This window comes from Crocodylus siamensis, chromosome 1 (assembly GCF_052110815.1).
Source record: "Crocodylus siamensis isolate JL-2025a chromosome 1, ASM5211081v1, whole genome shotgun sequence".
Lineage (NCBI taxonomy): Eukaryota > Metazoa > Chordata > Crocodylia > Crocodylidae > Crocodylus > Crocodylus siamensis.
Genome location: NC_143395.1, coordinates 424,120,729 through 424,133,706, shown reverse-complemented (window position 1 = coordinate 424,133,706; position 12,978 = coordinate 424,120,729). Strand labels below are relative to the sequence as shown.

Sequence of the window (12,978 nt, the reverse complement as noted above, 5' to 3'; positions counted from 1 at the left end):
TCACAGTGACCAGCTGGAAAGCCCCAGAGATGACCAAATCAAGAGGTTGGATGTGCCCGAATTAAGACACCAATACATGCCCAAATTAAGATGTATGCATGTGATGGGTTTGTGGAAACAAAGAATTATTCTGGCAGGACAGAACATGGACAATATGACAACTACAGGGAGACCACTCAACGATTCCCGGGAATAAAGAGTCATCGGGGGAAAAGAATACAAAAGGAGGGATTTTCAGAGCAACAGGGGGATCCCGAGGCCACCATGGGCAGAAGGCACACCACTGGCCCATCTCACCCACCCACATCTCTTTGCGAACCCCCTGGGACTGGAAAATAATTGGTATTGTATTCTGTAATCATCTTGCTTGCTTTCCTTCAATTATTCTTATTTTCTACCACTGTGTATCACAGATTTCATAGATTTCATAGACATTGGGGGCTGGAAGGGAGAGATGAGATCATCAAGACCAGCCCCTCTGCCATATGCAGGAAGTCAGCTGGGATCAAGTGATCCCAGCAAGAAAAATATCCAGATGTTTTCTGAAGGAGTCCAGAGTAGGTGCTTGCACCACTTCTGGCGGGAGTTTGTTCCAGACCCTGGACACTCGCATCGTAAAAAACTTTTCTTATACCCAGACTAAATCGGCCTTCCTGGAGTTTGTGGCCATTAGACCTTGTTATCCCTTGGGGAGCTCTGGTGAACAGCTCTTCTCCCAGGTCCTGATGTACCCCACTTATGTCATTGTAGGCTGCCGCCAAGTCCCCCCTGAGCTTTCTCTTCTCAGTCTCTCCTCGTACGGCCTTCCCTCTAGGCCTTGGATCATACAAGTGACTGTCCTCTGGACTCTCTTGAGTTTCAGAGTTTGAAGTGGGGGACCCAAAACTGGATGCAGTTCTCCAGCTGTGGTCTCCCCAGGGCTGAGTAAAGCGGGGGGATAGCATTTCTGGTTCTGCTTGAGATGATGCACACCAGAGTTTGCTTTGCTTTGCCAGCCACAGCATCACGTTGGTGGCTCATACTCATCTTGTGATCAATCAAGACCCCCAAGTCCCTTTTGGCCATGGTCTAGCAAATGTAGCATTGCCAAGCCTGTAAGTATGTTGGGGGTACTTCCTACTGAGGTGCAGCACCTTGCATTGAATGCCATCCGGTTTTCGTCACCTCACCTTGAGAACATGTCCAAATTGACCTGCATTCCCAGCCTGTCTGGTGATGTGACAGCCCTCCCCCATAATTTGGTGTCATCTGCAAACTTTGCCAGTTCTCATCTGACTCCCAACTCCAGATCATTAATGAAGATGTTAAAGAGTACTGGCCCAAGTACTGAGCCCCGCGGGACTCCACTGCTCACCCTGCACCACGTTGATTTGCTCCCGTCAACTAGTACTCTTTGGGTCCGACCCCTTAGCCCATTACCTAGCCATTGGACCATAAGATGATCAAGGCCACAGTTCCCCAGCTTAGCCATGAGGACGTTGTGGGGAACTAAATCAAAGGCTTTCTTGAAGTCCAAATATATGACATCCACATCACCTCTCTTGTCCAGGGCAGATGTTACCTGATCATAGAAGGAGATGAGGTTGGTCAGGCATGACATGCGGGTCACAAGCCCATGCTGGCTGGCCTTCAGCAGCTTGCTTTCTGTTAGTTTGACATTGATGGATCCCTTGACAATTTCTCCAGGATTTTTCCAGGTGTAGATGTCCGACTGACTGGTCTACAATTCCCTGGGTCATCCCTCCTCCCCTTCTTGAAGATAGGGACCACGCTGGCTCTCTTTCAGTCTTCCAGGATCTCTCCCAAGTGCCACAAGTTTTCAAGTGTCTTTGCCAAGGGGGATGCCATCATGTCGGCCAGCTCCTTCAGGACTCCAGGGTGTCAGGGACTTGTGAATGTCCAGTTTCTCAAGGTGTTCCCTCACCTGATCCACATGGATTTGGGGCCCACCACCCGCTCCCAGGATGGTTCATGTCCTATCGGGCAGTGTGATCCCCTTGGGAGGGTGAAAAACCAATGCAAAAAAAATCATTTAGGAGACTGGGCTTTTCTTGGGCATCAGATGTCAGCTACCCCATTTGATCTCGCAGGAGCCCAGTGCTATTATCGTTCTTTTTTCGACTTCCCGCGGATCCGAAGAAGGACTTTTTGTTGTCCTTAATCCCTGTAGCTAGCCTGAGTTTGGTTTGTGCCTTGGCTTTTCTTGACCACTCCCTACGGGTGAAGGTGAGTGCTGAGTAGTCCACTTTGGTAATGCTTCCCATTTTCCAACTAGTGTAAGCTACTCTTTGGAGTGTAATGAGGTCCTTAGTCAGCCAAGGGGGCTTCCTTGCCCATTGATTACTTTTCTTGCAAGTTGACCTGGCTTTCCCCTGTGCCTCAAGGATTATGTTTTTGAGAGATGACCATGCTTCATGTACTCCCTTATCAAGGGGGGTATGGCCCCTAATTGCCTGACTTAGCAAAGCTCTGAGTTAGCAAAAGTCAGCCTTCCCAAAGTTGAGGATTTCTGCTTTCCTGAGGGATTTACCTGCTCTTCAGTGAACTGAGAAGGTGACCAAATCATGGTCGCTGTCACCAAGCTTCCCCTTGATCCTCACATTGCTCACCAGGTCCTTCCCTTTGGCCAGGACCAGATCCAGCAATGCTTCTCCTCTAGTCAGCTCATAGACCTCCTGCCTTAGGCAGAGGTCATTAATGCAAACGAGAAAGCTGCACGACCAATCAGATTTGGCCATGTGCTCATCCCAAGAGATGTCAGGGAAGTTGAAGTCCCCCATGACGATCATGCATCAGGAGCACACAGCCTCGACCAGTTCCCTATTGAATTCCCGATCCAGTTCTTCCTCTCGGTGGGCAGGTCTATAGTAGACTCCTACAGGTGTGTCACCCTCCCTATGTTCTCCCCGTATTTTGACCCGGAGGGTCTCAAAATGCCCTTCCTGGTTAGAAAACTCAAATTGCAGGGAAGTGAACTGATCCTAGACATAGAGAGCAATAAAATCAAATGAAATTTGCCTATTATCGAACGGAAGTCGTGATCGGTCTGAAGGTTTGGAACAAGGTGTCAGGACTGGGTCATAAATCCAGTGCCAACAGTGATGGGAGGTTTTATCAGATACAAACAAAACAATATAGGGATCCACTGGCTGAGAGAGAGAAACAGGTCAGACAGCCAATCACCCAGAACAAGTGAAAATGTGAATATCCATAGATGTGCTAATCTAGAAGGACAAGGCTCTTTGGGCAAATGTGGTATCTTTCATTAGACCAGCTCAAATAAAAAATAAAAGATATCACATTTACCCAAAGAACTTTGTCTGCCTATGTCCTTAGCCCGACACGGCTACAACCAACACCCCCAAAATCTAGAAGGAAGCATGGGAGAAAAGGTGCCAGCTCGGTATAGGGGACATTATCCCTGGGAAAGCTAGAGCAAATGGGCAAAGGAAGCAGCACTGGTGTGTGGAGAAGACAAGACAAATATGCGATGTTTCCAGCTAGGATGCAATGAGAAATTTCGGGGTATAAAATGGAAGAAGCGACAGCACTTCGTTGCTAGTGTGAGCTGCCAGAGCCAGCTAGCACGGGACAGCGCCCGTCTCCCTGGCCGTCCCAGGTGTACGTATTTTGATCAAATGCTTCTGACTGTAATTAGTTCGTGCACACAGCAATTAATAAGTGTGGTAAGACTGCTGGCTAGTGCGTAGCTAGCATCGTGTGGTGGTCTTCTCAGGCATTTGCTGAAGGTACCGTGGTACAACTGCTGTTGGCATTTGCAGCAAGGGAAGTTTAGGACAAACTTTCTCACGAGGAGGGTGGTGAAGCACTGGCACAGGCTCTGCAGACAGGTGGTGGCACCTCCACCCTCGGGGGTTTTGAAGACCAGGTAGACAAAGCCCTGGCTGGGATGATGTAGTTGGGGCTGGTCCTGCCTGGAGGAGGGGGTTAGATGAGATGTGACCCCCCGAGGTCCCTGCAACCCTCATTTTCTATAGTACTATGATCTGGATTTAATCAAGGATATTAGATGAATTACCGACTGGGTCATTCAGACTCCAACAAGTGGAAAATAGGCAATTGCTTCGGGGAGCAGCTTTCTAGGAGGGGGAGACCCCGTGTTTCATTTGCGTGTCTCACCACACCGCCAAAGGGCCCGGCATCCAGTACAACGGCACAACACGCTGTCTCACTGTGCCCAGACAGCCGTGCTGTTTGACACACACAGACACACAAAAACCATACAGCACGTGATTGCTATTGAGATCACTTAGTTATGCTCCTTGCTGACTAACCCTAGAGCCACCCTATATCACTGCTTCTGGGGCAGGCAGCTGGTCACACCACGCACCGCGCTGCGGGCCACGGCCCACAAGGTGAGAGAGCTCCTACCTGACAGGTTAAAAATCGGGCGTGCATTTGGTTTTTAAACCCCTTTTGTCCCAAGCGGCGGCCAGGATGATCTCTGAGCAGATGGGCTCTGCCGTTTGGGCAGAAGCACTTGGCCCTGCCCAGAGCTGGAAGAAGCAAAGCTCCCATGGCCACGGGGCTTGTGGGCTACGACGTCTGCCAACTCCGGCGATGGGGAAGGGACAGGGAGTGTGAGTTAATGACAGCATCATGTATGTTCATGGGCCGCAAGCAAGCAGGGCTTAAACCCTGGGCTAACGCAGTAGGGGCCAACCTTTGTGGCCGGTGTGCCATAAATCAGCCCCACACCCTCATCGAATACCACTCTGACACCCTGCCCGATCTGCTGCTCTGCGTTCTGCTCCCTGCCCTGAGCTCCCCGCCCGATCTGCTGCTTTGAGTTCTGCTCCCTGCCCTGAGCTCCCTGCCCGATCTGCTGCTCTGCGTTCTGCTCCCTGCCTTGAGCTCCCCGCCCGATCTGCTGCTCTGCATTCTGCTCCCTGCCCTGAGCTCCCTGCCCAATCTGCTGCTCTGCGTTCTGCTCCCTGCCCTGAGCTCCCTGCCCGATCTGCTGCTCTGAGTTCTGCTCCCTGCCCTGAGCTCCCCGCCCAATCTGCTGCTCTGCGTTCTGCATCCTGCCCTATTTGTCCCTGTGCTGCCTGCCCGTACTACTTGTGCTCCAGGTTGACCACCCTGATCTCAAAGGGCAAGTAACAACTGTAGTAGGTTCGTATCCTCCCCTGTAAACCATCCTCAATGAACCCCACATCCCTCAAGATGGACCCTCTGGGTAGAGCTGGGGTAGGGCAGCAGCTGGCACAGCTGGAACCAGTGTCCCACAGCAAATCCCACGTGCTCTTCCTACCTTGGGAGGTGGATCCTGGAATGAGGAGGGCTCCATGATTTTGGGAGGCCGGTGGCGATTGTTCCTCTCCTGCTCCTTGGCTATGTCCTTCTCCATCAGGTAAATGTCACTGCACACCAGGGAAGAAAAGGAGCCACCGTTACCCCAGCCACTGTGCGAGGCAAGGTGCCACACTGGATGGACCCGTGGGATGACTTGAGACATCATCTCTTATATTCTTAACTGCAGGGGCTGTGGACCACGTTGGCCACGGCAGACGTCATAGCGGAGAAAGGCTTGGAGGGATGGCTGGCCAGACCCATGCAGGCTGGTTCAGACTGTGTTGAACTGGAGTTAACTGGATGTCTGTGGGTATGTGGCCCTGATTCTCTGTTGGGGACTTCCAGAGGGGAAAGGGGGAAGACTGAGTTGAGGACAGCTGGGCATCAGGACAACACCACGGCTCATTGCTCAGTCTGCAATGACAACCTGAAGAGCAGAGCTGGGTGCAAGGTGGGGCTTCATCAAAATGCTCTCTGAAGACATGTGGGATCCCAGGGTGTTTTACTAGACTGAGTTAGGCACTGGGGCCTGGTGGGGAGGGCAGTGGGCTGGGTTTTGGGAGGTCCAGGACCAACTCCGAGCTCTCCTTGGTGCAGAGTGAGCCAGAGGGCCAAAGCCTGCTTGGCCTCAAGCACTACAGAGACCAGGAATTGGAAAGCCACCTCCATCTCCCCAAAGAGCTCAGGGGTGGACATGAAAGCCAGTGCTTCCACTCAGCCCCATCTCCCTGTTCTGTGCTAATGCAAAAGGAAACCAGTGCCCACATCTCAGCAGTGGCCAGGGGAGGAATTTTTCACCCTCTGGCCTGCTCCATGGGCAAGGAGCATGGAGATGCATGTGGACCCAGCATCAGCTACCTGGGGGTTAAAGCCAGGGTCAAGAGAGCTCAAAAACCACCGGCCTTTGGCTTTGTGATTCATGGGCCCCATGGTAGATAGCAGAATGGCAGCCGCTGGCAAGGAGGACACCCCACTGTCCAAGCCCCTGGCATTGCACAGGCCTGTCTACACACAGAAGAGCTCCTCCCAGCCGGGCTTCCCATCATCGTGGAGGCGGTGCCATGAAGGTAGTAGGAAAACCCCTTCAGCTGCCATGCAGAGCAGAATGCTACAGAACTGCGCGCCAGTCCACCACGCGTCCAGTCGACCGCAGTTCACGTCCATCACACATCCAACCAACCGCGCTCCCACTCAACCTCCGGTCCGACCACACTGCGATTCCTCTTGTGGTCAGCCAGCTGCTCTCCGGCTAACTGCATCCATCCACTACTGACAACACCTTTGCTATCAGCCTCCCCACCCATCTCCACCTTAAATGAAAATGGATGCACTTTGGTTTGCAGGTAGCTCACTGTAGTGCATGAGTGCATGGAGCGCAGAGGTGGCATGGAGCATTGCCTAGCGGTTACAGCAGAAGGTTGGAGGTGAGCACTTACTGGCTCTTCATCACTTAGTATTTTGTAAACCTTTACCATGCTCCCCTCAAGCATCTCTTTTCTACACTGACCAGGCCTGGCCCCTTCAGTCTCTCTTCATAGGGAAGCCCTTCCATGCTACTTACCCTCCCTACTTCCCGTCTCTGCTTCTTCTGTCTCCTTTTGGAGATGCAGGGACCGAAGCTGGGCACAGGATTCAAGGTGCAGATGCATCATGGGTTGATAAAAGGGCATTCTGATACTTCCCATTTTGTTTGCAAGTCCCTTCTTATTCATTCTTAATGTTTTGTTTGCCTGTTTGACGGCTGCTCACGGTGTGTTGAAGGGGATGCTAATGAAGTGCATTGAGGTGAACTGGTTGTGCCACGCGGTGTTGTCAGCCCTGTTCCCCACTGATGGTCCCATTACTGCAGTTGTTCAACATCCTCCCATGCCACCCCCTGCTGCCATGTCAATGCCAGCACAGCTATTGCAAGAGCTGCCCTTCCAGGCAGACGCGGCCAGGTACTCTGGATATTGTCCCATGCCAGCCCCTCCTTGGCGGTTACCTCAAGTTGCAGACAAGCTCCTTAAACTTGGGCCTCTCGTTGGGGTCATAGTCCCAGCAGCGCGTCATGAGGGTGTAGAGGATGGGCGGGCAGTTGTCAGGCTTGGGCAGGCGGTCGCCTTTCTCCAGCACGCTGATCACATCCTTGTTCTCCAGCCAGAAGAAGGGCTGCTTCCCAAAGCTCAGGATCTCCCACATGCACACAGCTGCGGGGCAGGCATACATCGCGTTGTGGGTCAGTAGGTGGGGGCCGGACCAGCAAGGCGCGGGCACCAACTGGGCAAGAGCTCTTTGCGCTGGTGGTGATGCAATCGGTGGACCCACCTGGGGTGGAGGGCACCTGGGGAAGTCCCTGCTCTGCTACTGACTGACTTAGTGCACATGGGCAAATCACTGAGCTTTTTGGTGCTTCCTTGAAGGCAATAGCCCAGGGGTGGATCCAGGATGTGGCAAAGCAGGGTGCAGAAGCAACTAAGTCTGCTGCAGGGGTGTCTTCGCCACTGCCCCCAGCCTCCTCTCCCCCACCCCATCATAAGGGACATACCCCCTCGGGGACAATTTGCAAGCCCCAAAGCACATAAGGATCTCCTCCTTCCCCTCCGTGCTTAGAGGCATGTCTGCTCCCCTCTCCTTCCCCTCTTCCCCGCCTCGTGCTGCTGCTTTCCCCACTATCCTGGGGAAAGGAAAACTTCAAGCCCCCCCAGCTGCTCCAGTTGTGCAGCATGGGAGCTGGGAAGAGTGACAACGGTAGCAGCTGAGATGGGGGGGTGTATTCCCCCACCCTGCCTGTCCCCCCCGGGAGTCAATCGGGGTAGGGGAAACCCCCCTGCCCACCGTCTCAGCCGAGCCCAGCCACCGCGCTGAAGCAGGCAGGAGAGGCTTGAAGCTTCCCTGATCCTGCAGGGAAAGCAAAAGCGGTAGGTAGATGGGGGAGGTAGGAAAGGGGAGGGGAGGGGAGGGGAGGGGAGGGGACGTGCCTCTGAGCATGGAGGGGAAAGACTGGGATTCTTACCTGCTTTCAGGACTTTAAAAAGTCCCTGTAGACTCTCAGCTGGATCCAGTCTAAGAGCGGGGTGCCTCTGTGCCCTCTCCCTTCCCCACCCCGCAGCACAGGGTGCCCACCGACCTGCTCTTGCCCTCAGTTTATGCCAATGTACCACTCTGAACCGGACCCTTTCACACAGCCCCATCCCCTCCGCCATGGCTGGGCTTCTTGCTCACCAAACATCCACACGTCGCTGGCAGAGGTGAAGCGGCGGAAGTTGATGGACTCAGGAGACATCCACTTGATGGGGAGCCGGGTCACGGAAGCTGTGAGGGCAGAGGAGGGGGCACGGTCACTCTTCCACCCCAAAACGAGGCCAGGAGAGGGCCAAGGAGCATCTAACCACGGCAGGAGCCAAGTGTGGCACCTCCAGGGGCTCCTGGCCCCCTACACCGATCACGGACATGCCCTTTGTTGACCCTCAGAGTTATCTGAGGGTCCAAGGAAGGTCCAGGGAGCCTGTGCAACCAATAGTAGTCAAGAGGATACATTGCAATACATGCTTTTTAGTGGATAGAAATTTGGCTGGCAATTTTAGTATCCAAATACAACTAGTATATGGAACCTAAGGCAATATAATAATGAGTGATACCAATTTTAGTACTGAAATACAAATGCTAAGGCAACACATATAAAGCCTATCAAACCAAACAATCATGATTAACTGAATTTTTAATCCTTAAAATAGAGATGAATCCTAAGTGACCGAAGTCCTAATATTTTCTAATATATACCATATATTCAAACGGTACATAAATGCTAATTTTAGTATGAAATATAAATGGTAAGATAATATAATGAAATGGTAAGATAATATAATGATAAGCAATACTAATTTTAGTGCTGAAATGCAAAAGGTATATGAATGCCTATCAAGCCAAACAATACAATGTTGGTCACTAATCGAACTGTTAATATTTGAAACAAAGATGAGTCTTAAATGTCCGAAGTCCTAAACGCTTCCAACATATGCTATAGATTCAAATGGTATATGAATGATAAGAAAATATAATAATGATGAGTAATACCAATTTTAATACTCAAATACAAAAGGTCTATGAATGCTAAGACAATATAACGATGAGTAATAGCGATTTTAGTCTGAAATGTAAAAGGTATATGAATGCTAAAATAATGTAGGCAAGGCCTATCTAACCAAACAATCCAATGTTCATTATTAACAGCATTTATAATCCTTCAAATAGAAACAAATCTTAAGTGTCCTAAATCCTAAAATCTTCTAACATATACCATCTATTCAAATGGTACATGAATGGTAATTTTAGTGCTGAAATACAAAAGGTGTATCAAGGGTAAGACAATATAATGGTAAGCAATGACAATTTTTGCACCAAAACACACAAAAAAAATGAATGCAAAGACTATATTGGTAAGCCTATCAAACTAAACAATCCAATGTTCAAGACTAACAGGATATTTAATATTTGAAATAAAAATTAATCTTAAACTTCCTAAGTCCTAAAAGCTTCTAACATATACTATTGATTCAAATGGTACGTGGAGGATAAGAAAAATCTAATGATGATGAGTAATACCAATTTTAGGACTGGAAGAGGACTGTATAGGTAAAGTCTATCAAAGCAAACGATCCAATGATGACTAACAGAATTTGTAACACTTCAAATAGAGATTAATCTTAAATGTCCTAAGTCTTAAAGTCCTCAAAGTTTCTAACATATGCCATAGATTCAGATGGTATCTGAATGATAAGACAACATAATGATGAGTAACGTTAATCTTAGTACTGAAATATGACTGGCATATGAATGGTAAGACAATATAATGATAAGTAATACCAATTTTCGTACTGAAATACAATATATATAAGACAATATATATAAAGCCTATCAAACCAAACAATGCAATGTTCATGGCTAACCAAGTTTTTAATACTTCAAAGAGATGATTCTTCAGTGTCCTAAGACCTGAAGTCCTAAAACCATAGGCCATAGATTCAGACGGTATATTAATGACAAGACAACATAATAGTTTCATAGTTTCATAGTTTCTAGGGTCGGAGGGGACCTGAGCAGATCATCTAGTCCGACCCCCTGCCACGGCAGGAAAGAGTACTGGGGTCAAACGACCCCAGCAAAGCAATCATCCAGCCTTTTTAAGACCCCCAGGGTAGGGGCCAGCACCACTTCTCTTGGAAGCTGGTCCCAGACCCTAGCTGCCCTGACCGTGAAATCGCGCCTCCTGATATCTAACCTAAATCTCCCCTCTGCCAGCTTGTGACCGTTATTCCTGGTCACTCCTGGCGGTGCTCGGGGGAACAGGGCCTCCCCCAGTGCCTGCTGGTCCCCTCTGACTAGTTTGTAACAGGCCACTAGATCCCCCCTCAGCCTTCTCTGGTGGAGGCTGAACAGGTTCAGGTCCCGCAGCCTCTCCTCGTAGGGCCTGCCCTGCTGCCCCCTGACCATGCGAGTGGCCCTCTCCATGCTGTCGACATCCTTCCTGAAGTGCGGCGCCCAGACCTGGACGCAGTCCTCCAGCTGCCGCCTGACCGGTGCCGCATGGAGGGGGAGGATCACCACCCTGGACCTGCTCGAGATGCATCTGTGGATGCACGACAAGGTGCGGTTGGCCTTCCTGACTGCGTCCCCACACTGCCGGCCCATGTTCATCTTGGCGTCAATGATGACCCCCAGATCCCTTTCCGCCTCCGTGCTGACAAGAGAGGAGTTCCCCAGCCTGTAGGTATGGTGCTGGTTGTTCCTCCCCAGGTGCAGCACCTTGCACTTGTCTGTGTTGAAACCCATCCTGTTCTCGTCCGCCCACCCCTGTAACCTGTCTAGGTCTGATTGAAGCCTGATGCATCCTTCCAGTGTGCCCACATCCCCCCACATCTTAGTGTCATCAGCAAATTTGAACAGGTGCTTTTTACCCCCTCATCCAGACCGAGCCCTGGGGGACCCCACTGCCCACGTCCTTCCAGGTTGAGAAGGACCTACCCACTACCACCCTCTGGGTGCGGCCCTCCAGCCAGTTGGCGACCCATAATGGTAAGTAATACTCATTTTAGTACTGAAATACAAAAGGTATATGAATGCTAAGACAATATCATGCTAAGTAATACCAGTTTCATGCTGAAATATGAATGGTAAAATGACAATATGATGGTAAGTAATAACACTTTTAGGACTGAAACACGAAAGGTATATGAATGCAAAGACAATACCAGTAAAAACCTATTAAACTAAACAATCCAATGCTCATTACTAACACAATGTTTAATACTTGAAATAGAGATGAATCTTAAATGTCCAAAGTCTTCAACTTCTTTACCAGGGGGCCAAGCTGTCAGCCAAAAGGCCTTCCTACTGAGGCCTGAAATCTGCATTTCAAAGAAGTGTTTATTTTGGTGTATTGGCATGTGGGCCATTCAGCCAGAGTCCAAGGCTGAAGAGCAAAGATTTGGCGACAAACTTGGATGTTTCTCCCTGATTTCCCAAAAGCGCGCTAGGAAATATAGAAAAAACGCAGGTGACAAAGGAGGCTGGGCAAGCTGGAGCTGGAGAGAGAGCAAAGGTCCCAGGGCAGAAGGTCCCAGAGTGCACAGGGGAAAAAAGGAAAGGCCCTGGGGAGGATGGAAAAGCAATAGAGACTGGCTGCCCTGGAGCAGAGTCTGCCATGCTGTTGGAGACGCTGGCACTCAAATCCCCCTCTTCTTCTAACATAGGCCATAGATTCAACTGGTATATGAATGACAAGTCAATATAATGATAAGTAATACTAATTTTAGTGCTGAGATCCAAAAGGCGTACGAATGCTAAGACAAAAGAGGTAACCCTATCAAGCCAAACAGTTCAACGTTCAAGCCCTTGCAAGAAAACGCTCCCTCCCGGGGAAGGCAGGGGCTGAGACCGGGATCTCGAAGGCGCAACCCTTGTGAAGCCGCCGCAGGCCTGGCTGCAGCGCTCCTCTCAAGAGAGCGCGACCCCCTGAGTCTGCTTCTTGGGGGGGTCCCGAGAAAGAGCTTTCCCCTCTCCCTTGAAAAGGGGCGTTTGATCCATTTGCAACGGTGCCTAAAAGGGTTTTGTATTAATTTTTTTTAATTAATATATTTTGTGTGCCAGGTCCAATTAGCCAAATGGGTTCCATTGATGGATCAGGACGCAATGGTTCCAAAAACCATATTGACTGAGCAGGCCCAACTGATCTAAACACCACGCCCTGGGACTTCAGATACTCCCAAATTCATCCTACATGCCCAGAGGTCTTGGGATTCGGATGCCCCCAGTTGATCGTAGCCCACCAGAGGAGATTATATATTTCCTCCTCCACACGGACTCTGAAGACTGTGGTCAGCGAGCTTACCTGGCTTGCGAACAGCAGATTTTTAATAGTCTCTATAGCTTTGGTCCGACTGCAGCGTACATCTTCGGCCCCTAGCCCTGTTGCTCTCCTCACGGCTTTCCCCACACCGGACACCTTCCCCGTGACTTCACGGGGCTTTGGTCCACGGCCCGTCCTCCCTGGCCCTCACCTTTGTAATACTCATCATCCTCAATGTACCGGGAGAGGCCGAAGTCCCCCAGCTTCACGCACTCGGACGAAGCCACCAGGACATTCCTCACAGCGATGTCCCTGCAGACAAGAAGGAGGGCCGG

The 12,978-nt window shown here is 50.3% G+C and overlaps 1 protein-coding gene across 9 annotated transcripts in view; it reads right to left on the bottom strand.

The window, feature by feature from the left end:
• The window catches only part of PTK2B (protein tyrosine kinase 2 beta), a 100,171-nt gene that overhangs the window by 13,314 nt on the left and 73,879 nt on the right, over positions 1-12,978 (bottom strand). For all 9 annotated transcript variants that reach the window (XM_090031103.1, XM_090031104.1, XM_090031102.1 and 6 more), the window contains exons 19-22: positions 12,855-12,955; positions 8,521-8,610; positions 7,301-7,505; positions 5,276-5,384 (exon numbers count right to left, since the gene is read on the bottom strand). In XM_090031103.1, coding sequence (XP_089887229.1) covers positions 5,276-5,384; positions 7,301-7,505; positions 8,521-8,610; positions 12,855-12,955 — 505 coding nt within the window. The remainder of the gene's footprint in view (positions 1-5,275; positions 5,385-7,300; positions 7,506-8,520; positions 8,611-12,854; positions 12,956-12,978) is intronic.